The sequence below is a fragment of the Sapajus apella genome, unplaced genomic scaffold (assembly GCF_009761245.1).
Source record: "Sapajus apella isolate SASKATOON/1434 unplaced genomic scaffold, GSC_monkey_1.0 scaffold148, whole genome shotgun sequence".
Classification (NCBI taxonomy): domain Eukaryota; kingdom Metazoa; phylum Chordata; class Mammalia; order Primates; family Cebidae; genus Sapajus; species Sapajus apella.
Genome location: NW_022437088.1, coordinates 1,481,129 through 1,507,538, shown reverse-complemented (window position 1 = coordinate 1,507,538; position 26,410 = coordinate 1,481,129). Strand labels below are relative to the sequence as shown.

The following is a 26,410-nucleotide window of genomic DNA, read 5'->3' as shown; positions in this document are numbered from 1 at the left end:
AATAGGGGAAGGACAGCGGGGGGTGGGGATTTGGGGAGAGATAGCATGGGGAGAAATGCCAGATATAGGTGAAGGGGAGGAAAGCAGCAAATCACGCTGCCATGTGTGTACCTATGCAACAATCTTGCATGTTCTTCACATGTATCCCAAAACCTAAAATGCAATTAAAAAAAAAAGAAATTATGGCAATAATAATTTATAATTCTTTGTTAAAAATAAAACTTATAGAAAAAATACTGTAGTAGTATTATAATCACTCTTAATAAGTTATTTTACCAAAGAACATGTCTAGCATGCTCTAGGAAGTACAGACTGGCAGCTAAAACTTGAACAAAAGGATACTTTTATGGACAAAGGCAAGATTAGTCTGGCCCAGTTGTAAGGCAGTCACCATGGCTGTTTTGTCATCCAGTAAAGCTACTTTCTTAGAATGAGAACCATTAAATGCAACTCTATGGTCTTGCAATTCCAGTGTATAATGTTCCAGGGGAAATTTCACCTCTGTAAGACATGAAAGATACATAAATGTAATAACAGCAGCCATTCCAGTGGATAATGATGTATTCTTGATCATAAAGGAATGATCAGGAAGCAGACATAAAATAAGAGTATGATCTGCTTCTAATGTTTTTCCTGCTATGATGAATTTCTACATGTAACCATTTGGGGCTAATACATGAGTTAAAATATATTGTTGGAGGCCGGGTGTGGTGGCTCACGCCTGTAATCCCAGCACTTTGGGAGGCCAAGGCGAGCGGATCGGCTAAGGTCATGAGTTCGAGACAAGCCTGGCCAACATGGTGAAACCCTGTATCTACTAAAAACATACAAATTAGCTGGGCATGATGGTGCATGCCTGTAATCTCAGTTACTTGGGAGGCTGAGGCAGGAGAATCCCTTGAACCCAGGAGGCAAAGGTTGCAGTGAGCTGAGATTGCGCCATTGCACTCCAGCCTGGGTGACAGAGCAAGATGCCATCTCAAAATATATATATATATATATATATATATATATATATATATCTGGTATTGCTTGTATTCTTAAAAACTAGTGAACTGAGTAGCAGGAGGAGTCATTATAGTAATGAAAAGACTAATGTTAATGGAATGTAACTTTTAGTATCAATAGAATATTAAGTTTTCAGTTGATGAATTGGGTTTCTCAAGAAACAACTTTTACAAAGATCATTGCAATGATCATTCAAGTCCCTTCTGGTAAAGTGTCTTCACTTGCCCTTTAACAGCTAGTAAAGTTTTTGTTGTTTTATTTATTTAGTTACTTTTAGGGATGGGGTCTTTGGCCTGGCACAGTGGCTCATGCTTATAATCTCAGCTCTTTGGGAGGGAGGCCAAGGTGGCAGAATCACTTGAGACAAGGAGTTCAAGACCAGCGTGGATAACATAATGAGATCCCATCTCTACCAAAAAAAAAAAAAAAAAAAAAAAGGGCTGGATATGGTGGCAGGAACCTGTAGTCCCAGCTACTTGGGAGGCCAAAGTGGGAGGATCACTTGAGCACAGGAGTTTGAGGTTGCAGTGAGCTATGATTATGCCACTGTACTACAACCTGGGCAACAGAGGGAGACCCCCTCCATCTCAAAAAAATAAAAATAAATAAATACAATTAAATTAAAAAACGATGGGGATCTTGCTCTGTTGCCTAGGTTGGTCTCGAACTTCTGGCCTCAAGCAACTTCCTGCCTCAGCTTCCAGAGTAGCTGGAATTACAAGTGAGAGCCACCATGTCTGGCTGGTTGTTGTTGTTTTGAGATGGAGTCTCACTCTGTAGCCCACTGGAGTGTAGTGGCACGGTCTCAGCTCACCACAACCTCCACCTCCTGGGTCCCAGTTCAAGCAATTCTCCTGCCTCAGCCTCCCAAATAGCTGGGATTACAGGCACATGCCACCATGCCTAGCTAATTTTTGTATTTTTAGTAGAGACAGGGTTTCACCATGTTGGCCAGGCTGGTCTTGAACTCCTGACCTCATGATATGCCCACCTTGGACTTTCAAAGTGTTGGGATTACAGGTGTGAGCCACCGCACCCGGCCTAGTTGTTGTTTTAATAGAGAATTCAGATGCCTCTTGCAACTGAAGCTACGCAGCCGAACTATGCCATTAATATGTTCAAGATATGGAGCTATCTATATCTAATATTAATTAAGTATAGCAATTAATACTCTATAACAAAATCTAAAAACCCAAATATTTTTCATATGTAATGTGGAGTTGCTGATCTTGTCAGCAGAAAAGATTCGGGAAATGTGAGTCATCATAGGAGAAAAAATAAATCACCTTACCTGTCATTCTCCCTTGAACCATTTTTGCAACTTGGTATTTAATATATGCTCCTACTAAGAGGTAAATATCATGGGATGGTATAAGAAATATATTCTCCCAAACAAGCAGACGTATCAATGCTGCTGCCACCTTCTAAAAGAGGTAGGAAAAAAAACAGTTTACATGGACAGAATTCTCACAGTCATCTTTCTTGTTAAAAGCTTACTTCTTTCAAATTTCTTTAAAAAAAATTTTTTTTAAAAAGCTTTCCTAATCACAAGTCATAATTTCAGCTACCCTTAAAAAGTGATCATGAATCTTAATACCGTATTAACTTTTTTGGGTTTTTTTTAGGTACTCAGACTAAGAATAGAAAAGTCTTCTAAAAGAGAAAAAGTAGGTAAATAGAAAGGCAAGTATGCTGAAATGAGAAAAGGTAAAACTCGGTTGTGAAACACAGAAATTCTTTTTTTTTTTTTTGAGACAAGAGTCTCACTCTGTTGCCAGGCTGGAGTGCAGTGACTCGATCTCAACTCAATGCAATCTCTACCTCCCATGTTCAAGTGTTTCTCCTGCCTCAGCCTCCCAAGTAGCTGAGATTACAGGTGCGCACCACCACACCCAGATAATTTTTTTGGTATTTTTGGTAGAGATGGGGTTTCACCATTTTGGCCAGGATAGTCTTGATTTCCTGACCTCGTGATCCACCCGCCTCAGCCTCCCAAAGTGCTGGGATTATACCGCGCCCGGCCTGAATGCAGAAATTCTTTTAGCCAGCCTCCAGTTAACTGACTTGCCAGGTTAAGTTACTTTCCACTCCCTGTTGAACACATTGATTTTTGTGAGGATTTACCCAATGCAAGGTTGGTAGGCTTCTCTCTAGGAGGTCCACACACTCGTGTTCTTGCCACTGAATTAAATGCTTACCAAAAGACATTTGTTTTTTCCAAATCTATTTATGCAAGTTGTGCTTGTAATTATAATTGCGTTAAAACAAAACTATAGATGTGAAAAGAGAACTGTTGTTTCTACTAAAAATTTAAATGTTTTGGCTTGGCACAGTGGCTCACGCCTGTCATTATAGCACTTTGGGAGGCCAACGCAGGCAGATCGCCTGAGGTCAGTTCAAGACCAGCCTGGCCAACATGGTGAAACCCCATCTCTACTAAAAATAAAAAAATTAGCTGGGCATGGTTGGCAGCTACCTGTAATCCCAGCTACTCAAGAGGAGGCAAGAGAGTCGCTTGAACCTGGGAGGCGGAGGTTGCAGTGAGCCGAGATTATGACGTTGTACTCCAGCCTGGGTGACAGAACAAGACCCTGTCTCAAAAAAAAAAAAAAAAAAAAAAAAAATTAAATTTTTCCAAACAAAGTGAAAGGCAAGCTGCTAATATATACTATCAATTAGGTGCAAGTGAGAAATGTAAAATATTAGGGAAAATCCTTTAAAATATAAAATTCTGCACTCAAATTCTTCCTGCATCTAAATTTTCACTTGACTAGAAATTAGGGCTGTGGGCGGTGGCTCACACCTGTAATCCTAGCACTTTGGGAGGCCGAGGCAGGTGGATAACTTGAGGCCAGAAGTTCAAAACCAGCCTGGCCATCATAGCGAAACCCTGTCTCTACTAAAAATACAAAAATTACTGTGCATGGTGGCACACACCTATAACCCCAGATACTTGGGAGGCTGAGGCACAAGAATCACTTGAACCCTTCCACCCCCAAAAAACGAAGAAATTAGAAACTGTAGTTTATGCAAGAAAGTGTATGTAGATTTCAAATCAGTGAACTAATGGTTAAAGAAAGGCCTTTCACCTACATCAAAGATTGTTGAATAAACTGTAGTTATATCTTTTAAGAGAAAATGCCAGTCACATTTGTAATTGTAATCAGGCAATAAAATGTTTAAGAAAGATAATTTTTTTTAATGCTTACCCACTTCAAATAACTTTTTCAATTAAATGACCAACTACTGGTCCAAATCAGATAAGGTTAGAGGGCTTTACTATAGATAAGCATAAATAACTATGTTTTCCATAGGCAAGACTATTAGATGAAAATTTATAGCACTTGCCAGGTGTGGTAGTTCACACCTGTAATCCCAGAGCTTTAGGGGGCCGAGGCAGGCAGACTGCTTAAGCTAAGAAGTTTGAGACCAGACTGGGCAACATGGCGAAACCCTGTCTCTACAAAACAAAACAAAACAAACAAGCAAACAAACAAAAAACAGGGTGTGGTGGTGCATACCTGTAGCACCTGGGCAATAGAGGGAGATCCTACCTTGAAAAACAAAAAAAAGTAAGGAAAATTTATAACACAAACTTTTTACCTTATAGAATGGTTCATGAATTCGAACTTTTACAACAGCAGCACCAGTTCTAATCCCGGACACTAAAATCATATCTCCTTGTTTCTCCTCTTTTTCCATCTTGGTTATATATACCGGGGGAGAATATTCTGCTTCAGAGTATTTAAGAATCCTAAAGACATAAAATAAAATGTGTTTCTAGCAGAATTAAATGATGTCTTCTTCCAAAAGTCCCTAAGATACGTTAAACATAGCTTCTTCAATGTCTATAAAATATAAAACACTTTTGGCTGGGCATGGTGGCTCATGCCTGTAATCCCAGCACTTTGGGAAGCCGAGGCAGGCGGATCACCTGAGGTCAGGTGACCAGCCTGGCCAACATGGCGAAACTCCATCTCTACCAAAAATACAAAAATTAGCCAGGTGTAGTGGCACACACCTGTAATTCCAGCTATTCGAGAGGCTGAGACAGGAGAATTGCTTAAACTTAGGAGGTGGAGGTGGCAGCGAGCCACTTCACTCCAGCCTGGGGGACAGAGTGAGATGCTGTCTCAAAAAAAAAAAAAAAAAAAAAAAAGGAAAGGAAAGAAAAGAGAGGCCAGGCGTGGTGGCTCATGCCTATAATCCCAGCACGCCGGGAGGCCAAAGTGGGTGGACCACTTGAGGTCAGGAGTTCAAGACCACCCTGGCCAATATGGCGAAACCCCATCTCTACTAAAAATACAAAAATTAGCCGGGCATTGTGGCAGGCTCCTGTAGTCCCAGCTATTTGGGAAACTGAGGCAGGAGAATCGCTTGAACCAGGAGGTAGAGGTTGCAGTGAGCTGAGATTGTGCCACTGCACTTCAGCCTGGGTGACAGAGCAAGACTCCATCTCAAAAAGAAAAAAAAAAGAAGAAAGAAAGAAAGGTGTTTATGAGCCTCTGGCTAAAATTGTGGTAGAAGTAAACTTGGATTGTCTGAGATCTACTCCTTGGTACTGAAGACAATTTCATACAATTATCCTTCTCCCTCTACTTCAGCATATGCAGGCAGCTTGAACAAAAAACTGCCAGAAGATACACCTGGCTCAAATAATTGTATGGTCCTTAGCTCACGAACTCCTCCATAATGGCTCAAATTAAGCCATCATAAAGGTACCTACATCTATGTCACGGTTCATTCTATCAAAGACATTCCCCCTCAGTAATTTATCTGTTAACAGACAGCAGTATCATCTAAGTTGATGCAAATTCTTGCTTGTTCAGTATGCCATTTAATGGAAGATGTCTTCTTCACAGTCAGATGATTTGTGTTTGGCTTCAAGTTTACCTAATTTTACTAGACAGTTCTTCTCTTGCTGACTCGTTGTCCTGGGCAATGCTCCACTCAAACATCATCCCTGCCAAACTACTAAAAGTATTTCCTGTAGAGCAAGCCAAAAGCAGACATGGTAGGATCACGTATTAAAAAACATTCAGGTATTTACGACAAGAAAGGGAAATCTAACTAGAAAATTACTTTGAGGCATCTTTCATTAAGAAATAGAAAGCACTATCATTAATTAATTAAAACATATATATGAGAAAGATCCCTACACAAACAAATGTTGTTGCTGCACAAGCTGTCTGAAAGTAAAAAGAAATCAAGCTGATTAACTTCTGGTTGACAATAATTATGACATGCTCTTTCTGTTCCTTTCTACATGAGGGCCATCTCACGGTTGACAAGGCATCCTTAATCCTGGTCCCCTCCACACAAATTTTTGTAAAACTCAGTTTCCAGGCCAGGTGCAATGGCTTGTGCCTCTAATCCTAGAACTTTGGGAGGCCAAGGCAGGAAGTTCACTGGAACCCAGGAGTTTGAGACCAACCTGGGTAACATAGTGAAACCCGGTCTGTGAAATAAAAACTTAGCCAGGCATGGTGGCGTGTGCCTGTAGTCCTAGCTACTCGGGAGGTTGAGGTAGGAGGATTGATTGAGCGTGGGAAGTCAAGCCTGCAGAGAGCCATGTTTGTGTTACCACATTCCAGCCTGAGCAACAGACTCTGTATCATAAAAAAAAAAAAAAAAAAAAAAAAAAAAGCTTCTAGAATAGTTCATTTTTCAGACCAAAAAAAATCACTCTGCTGGGCACAGTGGCTCATGTCTGTAATCCTAGCATTTTGGGAGGCTGAGGCAGGTAGACCACAAAGTCAGGAGTTCAAGACCAGCCTGGCCAATATGCTGAAATCCCACCTCTACTAAAAATACAAAAAATTAGCCAGGCATGGTGGTGGGTGCCTGTAATCCCAGTTACTTGAGAAGCTGAAGCAGAGAATTGCTTGAACCAGGGAGGCGGAGATTGCAGTGAGCCGAGATCACACTACTGCACTCTACCCTGGGTGACAGAGCAAGACTCTGTCTCAAAAAAAAAAAAAAAAAAAAAATCACTCAAGTAATTTACAAAGAAAGTGGCAATACATTATATATACATATATATATACACATATATATATACACATATATATATATATATTTTTTTTTTTTAAATCGACTACGGGAAACTTGGCCTCACAGGATACTTCTTCTACCTTGGGCTCCCAAACTGTTAGAATTATAAGCATGAGCTACCACATCCTACCTAAATGGTTTTGTTTTGTTGTTTACCACCTAAATGTTTTTAATACCACATTACAGCATTAATATAGTATAGAATATTAAAAGCATTAAAGATTAGATCAAGATTGTAACTTTTTCACAGACTTACATTTAATTCTCCTGGTTTATAGAAAGTGGATTGATCAAACAGAGCTAGCAATAAATTCCAAAAAATGTTCTTAATTGTTGATCTAGGGACCATGAGCAGAAGCTCAGTGGCAGATTTGGATATTTAAGAAAAGTTCTGAGGCCGGCACAGTGACTCATGTAATCCCAACACTTTGGGAGGCCGAGGTGGGCGGATCACTTGAGGCCAGGAGTTCAAGACCAGCCTGGCTAACACGGTGAAAACCTGTCTCCCTTAAAAACACAAAAATTAGCAGGTGTGGCAGCACGCACCTGTAATCCCAGATACTCGGGAGGCTGAGGCACAAAAATCGCCTGAACCTGGAGGGCGGAGGTTGCAGTGAGCCAAGATCAAGCCACTGCACTCACGCCTAGGCAACAGAGCGAGACTCCATCTCAAAAAAAAAAGAAGAAGAAGAAAAGAAAAGAAAGGTCACAGTAGCTCATGCCTGTAATCCTAGCACTTTGGGAGGCTGAGGTGGGTAGATCACCTGAGGTCAGGAGTTCTTGACCAACATGGTGAAACCCTGTCTCTACTAAAAATACAAAATTAGCCAGGGGTGGTGGTGCAGTCCTGTAATCCCAGCTACTCTGGAAGCTGAGGCAGGAGAACTGCTTGAACCCAGGAGGCAGATGGTGCCATTGCACTCCAGCCTGGGCAACAAGAGTGAAACTCTGTCTCAAAAAAAAAAAAAACCAGAAAAACAAAAAAAAACCAAACCAAACAAAACAAAACAAAAAAACCAAAGAAAGGAAAAGTTCTGAGATAACAATAGCAGTAATATTTTATGAAAGTGTGTAGCTAATACATTAAATTACACTCAGAATTATTTAGCTCCAAATGAGAGAATAGATATTATTTCTAATCACTCAAGTTTTTGTTTCCATGTGCTAAACATAAAGGTGTATTACTATTACTTTATTTTAGTTAATTTTGTTGAATCCTCTGAAGTTTTTTTTGTTTTTTTTTTTCACTTTTCTTCATATTGCCCTTCTCCTGATTGTAGTATCCTCTGAAGTTCTTTACCTTCAGCATCCAATGCCCTCACCATCAGTTCCAGTGGTGAATCATCTACATAAAGTTCCCGGGCCCGAGATACAATTTCGATCCTCTTTATCACATCAATCTTAACATCACAGCGTAGCTCATGGTCAGTCACTACAATGAACCCAAAAACTGAGTATTTAATTCAATAGGTCATGAATCTATTAAATGTCTCAAATACTCAAAACTGTATTCTAAAGATCATGAAAAATAAAGACTATGACAGCTGCTTTTATCTATGGAAGAAAATAGCATAATAACAAGATATAAGCGTCTTTCTTTGAAACAACAGACACTAGACCAGTGATTCCAAAACACTGATCTATGATGTTTTACTCATCCATGGAAAAATGAGAAAAATAAAAATTTTAATCTTTTGCTCCAAATTCTTCCAGATCCTGAAAACTAAAAATTTTAAAATAGTGAATAATAAAATTAAGTTATAGTCATATTAAAGGAATATAATTTATTCATACATCTTATTTTTTAAATGGTAAAAATTATCTTTTATGAAATAATGGTGTTAGCAAATTTTTTTTTTTTTTTTTGAGACGGAGTTTTGCTCTTGTTACCCAGGCTGGAGTGCAATGGCGCGATCTCGGCTCACCGCAACCTCCGCCTCCTGGGTTCAGGCAATTCTCCTGCCTCAGCCTCCTGAGTAGCTGGGATTACAGGCATGTGCCACCATGCCCAGCTGAATTTTTGTATTTTTAGTAGAGACGGGGTTTCACCATGTTGACCAGGATGGTCTCGATCTCTTGACCTCGTGATCCACCCACCTCGGCCTCCCAAAGTGCTGGGATTACAGGCGTGAGCCACCGCGCCCGGCCCTAGTAAATTTTTTTAAATGTATATATTTAGGAAAGTAAAATGGTGGCAACTATAAGTCAGTCCTATCAATAAACTTCTCTCTTTCTCTTTTTCTTTAATTTTTTTTTTTGAGACTGAGTCTCACTGTGTCGCCCAGGCTGGAGTATAGTAGCATGATCTTGGTTCGCTACAACCTCCACCTCCCAGATTCAAGTGATTCTCCTCTCAGCTGGGATTATAGGTGCCTACCACCACGCCCAGCTAATTTTTGTATTTTTAGAAGAGATGGGGTTTCATCATGTTGGCTAGGCTGGTCTTGAACTCCTGACCTCAGGTGATCTGCCCACCTCAGCCTCACAAAGTGCTGGGATTACAGGCGTGAGCCACTATGCCTGGCCCATCATTTTTTTTTTTTCTTTTTTCTGAGCCATGAGATTACAAAGCGTGGGAACCACTGTATTAGATCTAGCTAGAGTACCCACCAGAGTTCTAGTCAATATACCCATAATGAAATTCAGAAACACTAATTGAAACAGTACAGAATAAAATGAGAATGAAATAAAAATTGTTTTGTATCACTGTATTTTTAAAATGGTAAAAATTATCACTACGTTTGTAATACAAAACAATTGTGATATTGTAACACTCTCTCTTACCACATTTGCCATGTATTTGAGAACTGTCTACATAGCTGTTCCATTCTACTATCGTAACTATACATTTTTAGTTTTAGCTTCATCCACAAAAACCAAAAATCAAAGTTACTACCACTTTTCAATGACCCTAAATTACCAGTAAACATCAGGGATAAACTCTGTCCCTAGCCATAGGTGTGCTTTCATGGAATTTTAAAACCAAAGGAGAGGCCGGGTGCAGTGGCTCACGCCTGTAATCCCAGCACTTTGGGAGGCTGAGACAGGTGGATCACCTGAGGTCAGAAGTTAGAGACCAACCTGGCCAACATGGTGAAACCCTGTCTCTACTAAAACACAAAAAGTAGCTGGGTGTGATGGGGCATACCTGTAGTCCCAGCTACTCAGGAGGCTGAGGCAAGAGAATTGTATGAAACTGGGAGGCATAGGTTGCAGTGAGCCAAGATTGTGCCACTGCACTCCAGCCTGGGTGACAGAGTCAGCAAAGTTACTACCTTTGCTCCAAAAAAAAAAATAAATAAAAATTAAACATTGGCAGAGCATATCAACTCACATCTGTAATCCCAGCACTGGGAGGCCAAGGTGGGAGGATTGCTTGAGATCAGGAGTTTGAGACCAGCCTGGCCAACATGGTGAAACCCCGTCTCTACTAAAAATACAAAGATTAGCCAGGCATGGTGGTGGTGCACACCTATAGTCCCAGCTATTCAGGAGGCTGAGGCAGGAGAATCACTTGAACCTGTGAGGTGGAGGTTGCTGTGAACCAAGATGGTACCACTGCACTCTAGCCTGGGTGACAGAGCAAGACTTCATCTCAAAAAAAAAAAAAAAAAAAAAATTAAACTTTGAAAAAAATCAAAGGAGAATGTTAATCAGATAATACAAGTAAATGCCCCTCAACAAAGGCTAAGGTGCACTAAAATATGCTTATTTCAGAAAATGGTATGCTTCCTTTCACAAGAAATGTTAAAAATTGAATTACTCATCCTGAAACTATATAGACAATAGAATTGAACAAATACATCATTGATAATGAAAGTCAGTTTTCTCCCTGTCAGAGAAAGAAGTTACAATAAGCAAGGTGGGATGGCTAGAATAAACACAAAGGTACAAGATTAGAATTGAAGATATCAGTATGAGATCACGTTTATTTTAATATCTATGCAGACAGATATAGAAATAAGTATAGATATATGTGTATACATGAGTTAGCATATATACATATATTCCCTAGTTCTGTTTGCTAAGAGGGCCTAGAAGCAGTGGATATACCAGTAGCAACAAGGACACTGGCACCCAGATCTTGGCTTGTAAATGTAATTCTTTTTTCTTTTTCTTTTTTAAGACAGAGTGTTGCTCTGTTGCCCAGACTGGAGTGGGGTGCAGTGGCATGATCTTGGCTCACTGTAACCTCCACCTCCTGGGTTCAAGCAAATCTCCTGCCTCAGCTTCCTGAGGAGCTGAGATTACAGGTGCATACCACCACACCGGCTAATTTTTGTGTTTTCTTAATAGAGATGGGGTTTTACCATGTTGGTCAGGCTGGTCTCAAACTCCTGACCTTGTGATCCACCTGACTCGGCCTCCCAAAGTACTGGGATTACAGGCATGGGCCACTGCGCCCGGCTGCAAATATAATTCTTGTTGTTGAGACAGAGTCTCGCTAAGTTACCCAGCCTGGTCTAGAACACCTGGCCTCAAGTGATCCTCCTACCTCAACCTCCCAAACTGCTGACATTACAGGCACTAAATATAATTCTTTAATATAAAGAACCAGGACTCCTTGAAGAAATGGCTGAGTAAGATGACCCTGGCCCATCTGATAGAACTAAAAAATTAAAAAGTACAATCAGCCAGTCATAAAAATTAAATAAAAGATAAGGGCAAATCCAAAGGACATAGGAACCAACCTGAAAGAACCCCCAATGGTCAAAGCTGGAAAAACTGGAATAACAGAATAAATTATGATCATATTGAAATATAGTCCCCAAATTAAATAAATATCCATGAAACCATACTGACGTAAATAATTGAATAAATTAACTGGGAAGAAGTTATTTGTAATATGTAGGACATCTTTCTTTCAGAGCAATATTAGTTAATAAGCATAGAAGATATGAAGGAAATTGCTTGAGCCCAGGAGTTCAAAATCAGTCTAGGCAACATAGTGAGACCTCATCTTTACAAATAATAAAAAGAATCTAGCCAGGTGTGGTGCACACCTGTGGTCCCAGCTACTTGGGACGCTGAGGTGGAAGAATCACTTGAGCCTGGGTGGTCAATGCTTCAGTAAGCCGAGACCATGCCACTGCAAGAGGAAGATCACACACACACACACACACACACACACACACACACACACACACACACACACACACACACAAATCACAGTACTAACATTCATGGAAAAACACTAAAATTAGTGGGTAAAACTTCAAGGAGAAATAGGATACATCAAAGTATCTCCCTTAAATACTTATTAGTTATTGCAGTGGTTAATACATGTGCACAAATTCTTTGGCACTCCTCCTTCCAAGAGGTAAAGGTTAATTCTCTTTCCTTTATTTTTGTTTCGTTTTTTAAAAAACAGGGTCTCACTCTGTTACCCAGGCTGGAGAGCGGTGGCACAATCATAGCTCACTGCGGCCTTGAACTCCTGGGCTCAAGGGATCCTCCTACCTCAGCTTCCTGAGTGGTTGAGATTATAGGCGCATGCCACTGCACCTGGCTAATTTTTAATTTTTTGTAGAGGCAGGGTCTCACTTTGTTGCCCAGGCCAATTCCCCTTCCTTTGAATTGTATGCTAGGCTTAATGATCACTTTTAATAAATAGCATATGTGAAGAGGAAAATGGTAACTTCACAGTGGAGAAACCTGACAGATACCACCTTAACCAAGTAGTCAAGGTTAACATCACCAGTGATAAATCATGCTGATATCAAGAACCCTCTAAAATAACACAATGGGAAGGGCTCTTCAATTTCTATGTGGTTTTTTTTTTCCCCTCAAAATCTGTAACCCCAGGCTAATCATGAGAAAACATCACACAAACCCAAATTAAGAAACATTCTATAAAACATCTGACCAGTACTCTTTAAAAAAAAAAAAAAAAAAAAAAAAAAAAAAAAAAAGGCCATGCGCTGTGGCTCACACCTGTAATCCCAGCACTTTGGGAGGCGGAGGCGGGCGGATCACTGGGTCAAGAGATCGAGACCATCCTGGTCAACATGGTGAAACCCTGTCTCTAGTAAAAATACAAAAAAAATAGCTGGGCATGGTGGCACACACCTGTAGTCCCAGCTACTCGGGGGTCTGAGGCAAGAGAATTGCTTGAACCCGGGAGGCAGAGGTTGCAGTGAGCCAAGGTCACGCCACTGCACTCCAGCCTGGCGCCTGGTGACAGAGTGAGACTGTCTCAAAAAAAAAAAAAAAAAGGTCTCTGGAGTGCAGCGGTTCAATCATAGCTCACTGCAGCCTCACACTCCTGGACTCAAGCAATCCTCCAGCACTGGCTAATTTTCTCTCTTTTTTTTTTTTTGGGGGGGTAGAGACTTGGTCTTGCTAATGTTGCCCAAGCTGGTCTTGAACTCCTGGGCTCAAGTGTTCCTCCTGCCTCAGCCTCTCAGAGTGATGAGATTACAGGCCTCCTGAGCTACTGACCTTGGCCCAACTGTTTTGGTTTTTTTTTGACATAGAGTCTCTCTCTGTTGCAGGGCAGTAGTGCAATCCAGCTCACTGCAACCTCTGCTTCTGGGGTTCAAGCAATTCTCATGCCTCAGCTTCCAAAATAGCTGGAATTACAGGCATGCACCACCACACCTGGTTAATTTTTATATTTTGAGTAGAGATGGAATTTTGCCATGTTGTCCAGGCTGGTCTTGAATTTCTGACCTCAAGTAACCTACTTGAGTGCTGGAATTACAGGCGTGAGCCACCACGCCCAGCCCCAACACTCTAAAATCGTCAAGGCTGGGCATGGTGGCTCACGCCTGTAATCCCAACATTTTGGGAAGCCAAGGTGGGTGGATCACTAGGTCAGGAGTTTGAGACCAGCCTGGCCAATATTATGAAACTCCATTTGTACTAAAAATACAAAAAAGTAGCCAGTAATGGTGGCCCGTGCCTGTAATTCCAGCTATTTGGGAGGCTGAGGCAGGAGAACTGCTTGAACCTGGAAGATGGAGGTTGCAGTGAGCCTAGATCGTGCCATTGCACTCCAGCCTGGGTGACAGAACAAGACTCTGTCTCAGGAAAAAAAAAAAAAAAAAAAAGCATCAAAAGTGACTGAGAGGCCAGACATAGTGACACCGCATCTCTACAAAAATTAGCTGGGCATGGTGGCGTGTGCCTGCAGTCCCACCTACTGGAGAGGCTGGGGTGAGCGGATCACTTGAAACCAGAAGTGAAGGCTGCAGTGAGCCCAGATCGTGCCAGTGCACTCCGGCCTGGATGACAGAGAGAGACTCTGTCTCAAAAGAAAAAAATGACTGAGAAACTCACAGATTGGTAGAGACAAAGTAAAAATGACAATTAGTTTAGCAATGTGGTGTCTTTAATTGAATCCTAGAGAAGATTAGTGGAACATTAGAGGAAACTGGGTAAAGGGAATATGGGAACTTTCTGTATTATCTTTACATCTCTTTTGTAAATCTAAAATCATTTTTAAATTAAAAAGTTTTAAAATTAAGTTAGCATTCTACTTGATAAACATTAAACTGACAAACAGAACTCCAAGTTAAAAGACTTAAAGACAAAGACATGGGGTCTATGAACAAAAAAACCCCAAGACAAGTTGAAACCTCACAGGATCTGCTGGTAGAATTACCACTAAGGAAGTGTTCCAGGATGGCAAAGGAAGGAAGGAAGGGAGGGGGGGTGATCTTAGGTAATGCGTAACTACATAATCAGGCCCTGAATAATCTACCACTTGTCAAATGAGAAATTAAAGCCCCCCTTTCAGCAGAGAAATGTGTAGTGCAATGGCAAACAGAAGCAGCTGTGACCTTACATAAAAATATTAAAAGCCTTGTGCACACAATGCTTACTCATCTGACTACTTCAACAGCAGAAAACTTTTTTTTTTTTCTTTCTGAGAAGGAGTTTCACTCATCACCCAGGCTGGAGTGCGATGGTGCCATCTCGGCTCACCGCAACCTCTGCCTCCCAGGTTCAAGCAACTCTCCTGCCTCAGCCTCCCAAGTAGCCGGGATTACAGGCGCCTGCCACCACGCCCAGATAATTTTTGTATTTTCAGTAGACATGGGGTTTCACCATGGTGGCCAGGCTGGTCTCCAACTCCTGGCTTCATGTGATCTGCCCACCTTGGCCTCCCAAAGTGCTGGGATTACAGGTGCGAGCCATCGTGCTCAGCCTAGAAAACTTTTCAATACAAGGCCATGACCATAAAAAAAAAAAAAAAAAAAAAAAAACTGCCTGGTGCAATGGCTCATGCCTATAAGCTTTGGGAAGCTGAGACAGGAGGATTGCTTGAGCCCAGGAGTTCAAAATCAGCCTGAGCAACATAGTGAGGCCCGCGCCCCCCCACCATGCCCCTACAAAAAATATAAAAACTAGCCAGGCCCGGTGGTACCCCCCTATAGTCCCAGCTACTCAGGAGGCTGAAGTAGGAGGATCACTTAAGCCCAGGAGGTCATGGCTGCAATGAGCCATGTTTGTGCCATTGCACTCCAGCCTGAGTGACAGAGTGAAACCCTGTCTCAAAAAATAAAATAAATAATAAATGTAATAAAAATAATTAATTTACAAGTAAATTTGGAATGATTAGGAGAAATATCAAACATTTAACTTTTAAAGTGAAGAGAATACAATTTTATTAAATAACATAACAGATATTCTTATTTACAAGTCCACATTACTTCAGGTATACTTCAGCTGTCCAAACATTTTCTTCATCCACCCTGTGAGCTTTTTCACCTAAAATAATGCTCTTGGCCAGATGTGGTGGCTCATGGCTGTAATCCCAGCACTTTGGGAGGCCAAGGTGGGGGGATTGCTTGAGTCCAAGAGTTTGAGACCAGTCTGGGCAATCTGGCGAAACCCCACCTCTACAAAAAATACAAAAGTTTAGGGGGGCAAGGCCGGGCATGGTGGCTCACGCCTGTAATCCCAGCACTTAGAAAGGCCAAGGTGGCGGATCACCCGAGGTCGGGAGTTCGAGACCAGCCTGACCAACATGGAGAAACCCTGTCTCTACTAAAAACACAAAATTAGCCAGGCACAGTGGTGCATGCCTGTAATCCCAGTTACTCGTTAGGCTGGGGCAGGAGAATCGTTTGAACCCGGGAGGTGGGGGTTGGGGTGAGCCGATCAAGCCACTGTACTCCAGCCTAGGAAACAAAAGTGAAATGTGAAACTCTGTCTCAAAAAAAAAAAAAAATTTAGTGGGGCATAGAGGCATACACTTGTAGTTCTGGCTACTCAGAAGGCTGAGGTGGGAGGATCTCTTGAGCCAGAGAATAGGAGGGTGCTAGGAGCTGAGATCACACCACTGCATTCCAGCCTAGGCAACAGAGCAAGACTGTGTCTTAAAAAAAAAAAAGGGGTGTCCTATACTGGCAATTAAAAAAAATTTTTTTAATAAAATTATGCTCTCTCCTAACTCCTCTACTTATCTTTTACCTAAGGTTAAAGTCTAGACTTCCCGTTATTAAAAGGCGTATTTCTATATTTATAAGCTACCACTGGTGGGATACAGAAAACTGGTTGTTTCTTAGAAAATTAGGATTAACGGCTGGCTCACGCCTATAATCCCAGCATTTTGGGAGGCGAAGGTGGGTGCATCACCTGAGGCCAGGAGTTTGAGACCAGCCTGGCCAAAATGGCAAAACCCTGTCTCTACTAAAAATAAAAAAATTAGCGGGGCATGGTGGTGCATGCTTATAGTCCCAGCTACTTGGGAGGCTGAGGTGGGAGAATCGCTTGAACCTGAGGGGTGGAGGTTGCAGTCAGCCAAGGCTGAGCAAAATGGCTCACTCCTGTAATCCCAGCAATTTGGGAGACCAAAGCAGGTGGATCACCTGAGGTGGGAGTTTGAGACCAGCTTGGACAACACGATGAAACCCCAACTCTACTAAAAATACAAAAATCAGCCAGGTGTGGTGGAGGGTGCCTGTAATGCCAGCTACTCTGGAGGCTGAGGAAGGAGAATTGCTTGAACCCGGAAGGTGGAGGTTGCAGTGAGCTGAGATCACGCCAGTACGCTCCAGCCTAGGCGACAGAGTGAGACTTGGTCTCCAAAAAAAAAAAAAAGCCAGAAAACTAGGATTAAAGAAATATGTACTTTTCACTAGACAACCTTTTATATTTTTTGACTGTTTTACCAAGTGGAAGTAACACCTAGTCAAAAAGAAAAAAATTAAAAAGAAATTTAGGCTAGGGCGATTGTGCTTGCCTGTAGTCCCAGCTACTCAGGAGGCAAGGTAGGAAGATCCCTTGAGGTGAGGAGTTCCAGGCTGCAATGCATTATGATTGCACCTGTGAATAGCCACTGTACTCCATCCTAGCAACACAGCATGATCCTATCTCAGAAAGAAAAGAAAGAAGGAAGAAAACAAAGGAGGGAAGTAAAGAAAGAAAGAAGGGGAAAGGGCCAGGTGTGGTGGCTCATGCCTGTAATCCCAGCACTTTAGGAGGCCAAAGCTGGCAATTGCTTGAGTTTAGGAGTTCAAGAGAGCAACCTGGGCAACATGGCAAAACCCTGTCTGAAGGAAGGAAGGAAGAGAGGGCAGGAGGGAGGGGAAGAAACAGAGAGGGAGGAGGGAGGAAGAAAACTAGTACTCTTATCATATGGAACTGTCCATCTCAAGTCTCTCACCTCAAGTCCATCCATCATCTCTGTCACAGCCACTTTCTTTACTACACTATCACCAAAACCATCATAAACAAAATTCTGTAACAAGCACTTAAATATCAATCAGAAGCTTAAATCTTTTTACCTTTATATATGCCTCATATGGTAGGCAACTCGATAAATATTTGTCCAATTAATTAATGAACAATTTCTCTGAGGCATGAACTTCCCTTTTTTTTAGAGATGGAGTCTTGCTCTGTCGCCAGGCTAGAGCGCAGTCACGCAATATCAGCTCACTGCAACCTGCACCTCCCGGGTTCAAGCAACTCTTCCGCCTCGGCCTCCCGAGTAGCTGGGACTACAAGCACGTGCCACCACACCCAACTAATTATTGTAATTTTAGTAAAGATGGGGTTTCACCATGTTGGCCAGGATGGTCTCCATCTCTTGACCTCGTGATCAGCCCACCTTGGTCTTCCAAAGTGCTGGGATTACAGGCATAAGCACTGCACCAAGCTGCACTTCCCTTTCACAAATGCCCAATCCCACCCATTTCATATTACTTGCTCCCATTCAGATGCTCCTAGTAGGACACCAAGACTGGTTCTTACCACTGGGAATCTCTTCTATGTACACAACTGTATTAATAGTAAAATGGGAAAGTTGATCTAAGGATAATTAACTTTGAAAAATGGGTCACAAGTCAGATGAAGTTAAGCTGTGAGCCAGATTTGACATGATTCCTATTACTTGTGTGAATTTTTTATATCAGAATGAATTTGTATAATTAAAAATGATTACATTTTTAAAATAGTGTATGTGACCAGTTTTTTTTTTTTTTTTTTCTGACTTTGGTATCCTCCTCTATCCTTTGTTGCTACCTTGCATGACATGGTCTTCAAAGATTCTCATGTCTGAGAATTTCATACCATATTTCACTGATTCTTAGACACTCATTTTTTACCTTTTAACATCTCTGCAATTGGGAAATTTCTTATAATTGATGACATTTTACAAGTGCTCTCAGACAGGCAGCAGTTAAGACATAATTGTCATTGACTGAACATGTGAGAACATTAAGAAGGCCAGTATCAAAATTTGTAGAATAGGTGTTAGTAGTTGGAAAGAAATCTGGTGAACAATAGTAGCGGACTCTTATTCCCTAGGAACCAAAAGGTTAAAGGGAGTGGGGGGAAAAGTGATGACTCAGATGTACTAGGAAATGTTCCAAAGCTGGAAACAAAAACAGATTAGTTCTATCTAATTGCAAAGTCCACTTAAGAGCAGGTTTTAGGTGGTTTTTAAAATTCTTTTGTTTTATTATTATTGTTTTGTAGAGATGGATTCTATGTTGCACAGGCCAGGCAGGCTGCAGTCAGCTACTATCATGCCATTGCACTACAACCTGTGCAACAAAGCGAGATCCTGTCTCTAAAAAAAGAAAATGCTGCCTAATACCCACTTTTTTTTTACATGGAGTCTTTCTCTGTCCCCAGGCTGGAGTGCAGTGGCGCAATCTTGGCTCACTGCAACCTCCACCTCCTAGGTTCGAGCAATTCTCCTGCCTCAGCCTCCAGAGTAGCTGGGACTATAGGTGTACACACCACCATGCCCAGCTAATTTTTTTGTATTTTTAGCAGAACAAGGTTTCACCATGTTGGGCAGGCTGGTCTCAAACTCTTGACCTCAGGTGATCTGCCTGCCTCAGCCTCCTAGAGTGCTGGGACTACAGGTGTGAGCCACTGCACCTGGCCAACAGCTTTACTCTTGATGACACAGAGGAGAATGCTATGGGGATAAACACAGACACTGATGATTCCCAGTCAAAAAGTGATTTTCGGCCAGGCACAGTGGCTCATGCCTGCAATCCCAGCACTTCGGGAGGCTGAGGCGGGCGGAGGTCAGGAGTTCAAGACCAGCCTGATCAACGTGGAAAAACCCCCTCTCTACTAAAAAAAATACAAAATTAGGCTGCGCGCAGTGGCTCATGCCTGTAATCCTAGCACTTTGGGAGGCTGAGGTGGGTGGATCACCTGAGGTCAGAAGCTCAAGACCAGCCTGGCCATCATGGTGAAACCCGATCTTAAAAAAATAATAATAAATTTTTTAAAAAATACAAAATTAGCCAGGCATGGTGGCACACGCCTGTAGTCCCAGCTACTCAGGAGGCTAAGGCAGGAGAATCACTTGAACCCGGGAGGCAGAGGTTGCGGTGAGCTCAGACTGCGCTATTACACTCCAGCCTGGGCAACAAGAGTGAAACTCTGTCTCAAAAAAAAAAGTGATTTTCATTTTTATTAGGCACCAGAATTATACATAATAACCATCTAACTGAATCAAAGAATTCTTTCAGTAGATATAAAAATTTCAAGTGGAAAAAAAGCATAGTTTAGTTTACAATGTTTTTCTTTCTTATTTTTTTTTTGTTTTGCTTTTTGAAATGAAGTCTCGATCTGTCACCAGGCTGGAGTGCATGGCACAATCTCAGCTTACTGCAACATCTGCCTCCTGGGTTCAAGTGATTCTCCTATCTGAGCCTCCCAAGTAGCTGGGATTACAGGCATGCGCCATCACGCCTGGCTAATTTAGCATTTTTTAAGTAGAGATGGGGTTTCTCCATATTGGTCAGGCTGGTCTTGAACTCCCGACCTCCGCTGCCTTAGGCCTCCCCAACTGCTGGGATTACAGTCGTGAACCACTGTGCCCAGTCAGCAATGTTTTTTTTTCTTAATGGTACATAAAGTAATGGTGCACTTTATAATAGATGGCATCTTCAATTATATGAAATACAGTATACCAAACATCCTAAGTTCTATTTAATAAACTATTATAGATAAATTAGTTATCAAAACGTTTAATAACAAAAATACTGTAGACTAAATTATCTTTTTAAAAAAATGCCTTTTTGCGGCCATCACCTAAGCGGAAGCTGCCAAAATGAAGTTCAATCCCTTTGTGACTTCCAATAGAAGCAAGAATCACAAAAGTCATTTCAATGCACCTTCCCACATTCGCAGGAATATTATGTCCTCTCCTTTTTCCAAAGAACTGAGACAGAAGTACAATGTGCGATCCATGCCCATCCGAACGGATGATGAAGTTCAGCTTGTACGAGGACACTATGAAGGTCAGCAGATTGGCAAAGTAGTCCAGGTTTACAGGAAGAAATATGTAATCTACATTGAACGGGTACAGCGGGAAAAGGCTAATGGCACAATTGTCCACGTAAGCATTCACCCCAGCAAGGTGGTTATCACTAGGCTAAAACTTGACAAAGACCACAAAAAGATCCTTGAACCGAAAGCCAAATCTCGCCAAGTAGGAAAGGAAAAGGGCAAATACAAGGAAGAAACAATTGAGAAGATGCAGGAATAAAGTAATCTTATGTACAAGCTTTGATTAAAACTTGAAACAAGAAAAAAAAAAAAAAACCCCACACATTTAGAAGCCATAGAGATATTTTCAGCCATTAGGCAATATGGCAATGAAGTGCCAGAGAATCAGGAATACAAAGACTGCTGTTCTGCTTTGTAAACAATAGTATTTCTTGAGCTGCTCTAGACTAAAACAGACTAGTTTAGTGCTTCTCAAACTTTGGTATTGGTATGTATGAGAATCTCCTGGAGAGCTTGTTAAAACACAGAACCCTAGGCTCACCCTTGAGATTCCAATATAAAAGATAAAAGATGCTTAAAGCTTAGATGATGGGTTGATAGGTACAGCAAACCACCATGGCAAATGTATACCTATGTAACAAACCTGCACGTTCTGTATCCCAGAACTTAAAAAAGATGGAACCTGAGAATTTACACATCTAACAAGCTCCTGTTTGATGCAGGTGATGCTGATACACATGCATAGCCCACACTTTGACAAGTACTAGTTTTTGTACTGCCTTTTGCCTTACTCAAACTAACCTCAGACCTTTACACCTAAGTTAGTTCCTTCACTGATTCAAATAACTAGAGTTTGATTCCTTCACTGATTCAAATAACTAGAGTTTCCATGGTCTCCGATACCACGCCAGGTACTAGATACCAAAAACAAAAAAAGTCATATAATAGGGTGCTACAATTAGGGTGTATATTGCAGGGGGTGGTTTTGGTGGGGGTTTTTTTGTTTTTTGTTTTTTTGAGACAGGGTCTTGCTCTAATCACCCAGACTGGAGTGCAATGGCGTGATCATAGCTAAGTGCAGCCTTGATCTTCTGGGCTCAATCCCCCAACCTGAGGAGGGAGGCTCCCATCTGAGCCTCTCAAGTAGCTGAGACTACAGGGGTGCACCACCACACCAAGCTATTTTTTTATTTTACTTATGTATTTTTTTATTTTTTTGAGACAGAGTCTTGCTCTGTCGCCCAGGCTAGAGTGCAATGGCAAGATCTTGGCTCATTGCAGCCTCAGCCTCCCAAGTTCAAGCAATTCTTCTGCCACAGCCTCTAGAGTATCTGGGATTACAGGTGCTTGCCACCATGCCCAGCTAATTTTTCTATTTTTAGTAGAGATGATGTTTCACCATGTTAGCCAGGCTGGTCTCGAACTCCTGACCTCAGGTGATCCAGCTACCTCGGCCTCCCGAAGTGGGGGGATTACAGAGGTGAGCCACTGCACCTGGGCATAATTTTTTATTTTTTGTAGAGACAGGTCTCACTATGTTACCCAGGCTGCTCTTGAAGTCCTGAGCTCAAGCAGTCTTTCTGCGTCAACCTTCCAAAATGCTGGGATTAAAGGCGTGAGCCACTGCAGCCGGCTAGAAATCTTTTATTCTTCCTCTTATCATTTGAAGCCAAGACCATTTGTGTTAACCATCTATACAAAATACCAGATTATTCTACCCCAGGTGAAGTGATAGTGTTTTTACTCTCAACATACCTATTTCTCGAGCAAGAATAACACTGCTGAGGCGCATCGGTTGGGTAGATTCTGCAACGAGTACAGCTTTTTGGGAACACAAGGTGCCATTTTCATATAAAGGCTCAACAGTAACTGCATCATGATGGGTGGAATGCCTGCCAGAACAAAACTCTTAAGAGTATGAAATACGTGGGTTAAAATTAACTTTTGTTGGAACATAGATTCTCATACTTCTTCCATGTTACATACTACCAGGTATATGTAAACGACACTTTTTAAAGCAGAACTATTGCTTAGGGATGCAAGAAATTAGAGTGAGAGATAGGCCAAGGGTGATGGCTCACGACTGTAATCCCAGCACTTTGGGAGGCCAAGGTGGGGGACCACCTGAGGTCAGGAGTTTGAGACCAGCTGGACCAACAGGGAAAAATCCATCTCATGGTGAAACCCTGTCTCTACTAAAAATACAAAAATTAGCTGGGCATGGTGGCGCACGCCTGTAGTCCCAGCTACTCGGGAGGCTGAGGCAGGAGAACTGCTTGGACCAGGAGGCGGAGGTTGCAGTAAGCCGAGATTGTGCCATTGCACTCCAGCCTGGGTAACAAGAGCGAAACTCCGTCTCAAAAAAAAAAAACAAAAATTAGCTGGGCATGGTGGCATATGCCTGTAATCCTAGCTACTCAGGAGTCTGAGGCACAAAAATTGCTTGAACCCAGGAGGCAGAGGTAGCAGTGAGCCGAGATCCTGCCACTGCACACCAGCCTGCGCAATAAGAGCTGAAACTCCACCTCAAAAAAAAAAAAAAAAAAGAATTAGAGAAATTGATCAGAACTTTCCCAATGATCCCTTGAGCAGTCTCAGAAATATCCCTCCCTCAATATTTTTTTTAAAAGATTGTTGGCCCGGCTCGGTGGCTCACGCCTATAATCCCAGCACTTTGGGAGGCGAAGGCAGGTAGATCACAAGTTCAGGCATTCGAGACCAGCCTAGCCAATATAGTGAAACCCCATTTCTACTAAAAATACACACAAACAAAAAAAGATTGTTATATTCTTCCCTCAGTATGCAGAAATAGGACTGATGTCTTTCCAGTAATGAGGTGCGACTTTCTCATACTCTGAGGAAAGTTTTCTTCAATCACCAGGCTGCTGCTATCTAGCATGAAAAAATTACCTAAATTATGAGGTATGAGTCCAACTCAAAATACCAAAAAAATTCATAAATGTTTTTATTTTTATTATGTTTTTGGGACAGTCTCACTTTGCCCCCCAAGATGGAGTGCAGTGGGGTGATCTCAGCTCACTGAAACTTTGCCTCCTGGGTTCAAGCGATTCTCCTGCCTCATCCTCCCGAGTAGCTGAGATTACAGGCCCGTGACACCACGCCCGGCTAATTTTTATATTTTTGGTAGAGACAGAGTTTCATCATGTTGGCCAGGCTGGTCTCAAACTCCTAACCTCGTGATCCACCCACCTGGGCCTCCCAAAGTGCTAGAATTACAGGTGTGGGCCACTGTGCCCGGACGAATGTTTTTATTTTTGTTTTGAGACAGTTTCACTCTTGTTACCCAGGCTGGAGTGCAATGGCACGATCTCGGCTCACCGCAACCTCTGCCTCCTGGGTTCAAGCAATTCTCCTGCCTCAGCCTCCCGAATAGCTGGGACTACAGGCATGTGCCACCATGCCCAACTAATTTTTTTTTATTTTTAGTAGAGACAGGGTTTCACCATGTTGACCAGGATGGTCTCAATCTCTTGACCTTGTGATCCACCCGTCTCGGACTCCCAAAGTGCTGGGATTATAGGCGTTAGCCACCGCGCCTGGCCTTGTTTTTATTTTTAAATAGACATCTCACTATGTTGATTAGGCTGGTCTCAAACTCCTGGCCTCAAGCAATCCTCCTGCTTTGGCCTCCCAGTGTGCTGGGATTGCAGGTGTGAGCCACCACGCCTGGCCTCAGGATTATTTTTGGAGGGATAGAAGAAATGGCTTTCAATGCTGGAAAGATGCCTTGCATCACCCTCATAGGAAACACACACATCACACTGGATCATCTTACAAGCCCACTTCCCTTATACTTCCTCATAAAATGAGAGGTGAATTTATGCTCTGAACAAACCTCATTGCTTCTCCTAGGAGATAGCAAAGGGGTATCTACTCCATTTAGGATGAATGCACTGGCCTCCTGAAGCTCATTTCAGTTAGGTTCTCTCACAACTTAGGCAACCACATAATCCATCATTGGGTCCTCTCACACCAGAAAATCACGTCTCTTCATCTTCAGTCAGAAAGTCATTATCCCAGAGTTGCGTGTACAACCTTGTCCTCATCCTTCAAGTGGGTACCCTTTTATAAATGGGGCAGTTTTGATAATAAAGACAGATCTCATCTCCACCCAAGATGAACCCTCATATTCCCAGAAGTTTACACTTCATAGTCTCTGGGCCTCACTTTCCTCGTCTGCGAAATGGAGTCATAGTACTTACTTCACGAGACTGTAAAAAGTGAATGAGTTAACATGCAGAGTACTTAGTTAACACTCAATACTTGGCTGTTGTGTTTTAAGTCCTCCTCAGATTGAACAGCTCACCTGTAGTGAGTGGGGACCCTCGCACCCCAAGTCTTCCTGCTTACAGAAATTTCCTCAGATATCGGGAACTTCCTCTTACTGGTTGTTTACGTTGCAAGTCATCAGTACCAGAGGCCTCCAACTCAGGGCTTCCCTTTACCCTGACGGCCGCTCATTGTGACCACCCCTTCCCAACACACACACAGAAAAGGCCAGTCCCACAACCCGGGAATTCCTCACACGTCTGGAAGATCGTCACGCCACTGGAGGATATCCCACTAGTAGGACACGCCACGCCCAAGGGTCTGTCCCCCACGTCCCCTTCACTGACACCACACTCTCCTCCCCTACCGGCTAGGTCCCTTCACGCGGGCCCACACGGTATTCCCGTGTGATCTTACAAAGGGTATCCCTCTCACCCCTACTGGATGATGTGAGGGTTCAATTCCTTGTGACCCACCACCCCTCACCAAGTGTAGCAGCCCCGCTGGGCCTCCAGCAGGAAAGGCTCCCGGCCTGACTCCTGGCTGAAGGGTAGCAACACCTGTGGCACGTTAAGTTTGTAGGCCAGCGTCCTAAGCAAAACCAGAAACAACAGGAAGCAGCGTAGAGGCAAGAAAAAGAGACCGAAGCCTCGGCGTCTTGATGACGCCTGACAGCCAGTCATGGCGACTGCCAGGTCTCGGGTTCCCGCTCAACTCCGGGTGCGCCCACAGCTCCATCTGCCAATCTGCAGGTGTGACGTCAGCAGAGGGGGCGGGACCTGCTTCTTGCTCGGAATTGTGGGCATTTTTAAATGCAGTCCTTCAGCAAGCCAATAAAATGGAAACTTTTGGCACAAGCCCAGCTAAAACACCTCAAACCCTCTTAAAGGGCTTTCTTGAATAATGGATGGCAGACCTTTTCAAGAGTAAGGAACAAGCAGAAAAGTCTAAAAAAAAGCTTCAGCCTCCCGAGTAGCTGGGATTACAGGCGAGAACCACCACACCCGGACAGTACTTTAATTTCTTCCAATTTCTTCTGTTGCACAGTTTGGCTCAACATCACACCCCACGCCTGATAGAAAAGCTTTTTGCAATGATTTCCAGTCAGCATTGGCCCATGCGTATAAACGGAAAATTGTGCAGTCTCTGGGATAAACAGCTGGACTTTGTCAAAGGAACCGTGTAATTTTACTAGAAATCAGATTCACATTCAGCCTCCAGGCCACAATGCAGGAAATGCCGGACACTGGCCTCTGAAAGGCAGCTTTGAAAGTTATCCACTCTGGCCGGGCGCGGTGGCTCAAGCCTGTAATCCCAGCACTTTGGGAGGCCGAGGCGGGTGGATCACGAG

At 42.5% G+C, this 26,410-nt stretch overlaps 1 protein-coding gene across 1 annotated transcript in view; it reads right to left on the bottom strand.

Moving 5' to 3' along the window:
• NUP210L (nucleoporin 210 like) overlaps positions 1 to 26,336 on the bottom strand; it is a 159,425-nt gene extending 133,089 nt beyond the window's left edge. Inside the window, exons 1-7 of the mRNA XM_032265104.1 lie at positions 25,546 to 26,336; positions 22,525 to 22,661; positions 8,363 to 8,494; positions 5,902 to 5,995; positions 4,612 to 4,762; positions 2,300 to 2,432; positions 343 to 501 (exon numbers count right to left, since the gene is read on the bottom strand). Coding sequence (XP_032120995.1) covers positions 343 to 501; positions 2,300 to 2,432; positions 4,612 to 4,762; positions 5,902 to 5,995; positions 8,363 to 8,494; positions 22,525 to 22,661; positions 25,546 to 25,742 — 1,003 coding nt within the window. The 5' untranslated portion in view covers positions 25,743 to 26,336. The remainder of the gene's footprint in view (positions 1 to 342; positions 502 to 2,299; positions 2,433 to 4,611; positions 4,763 to 5,901; positions 5,996 to 8,362; positions 8,495 to 22,524; positions 22,662 to 25,545) is intronic.
• Between the last annotated feature and the right edge of the window lie 74 nt (positions 26,337 to 26,410).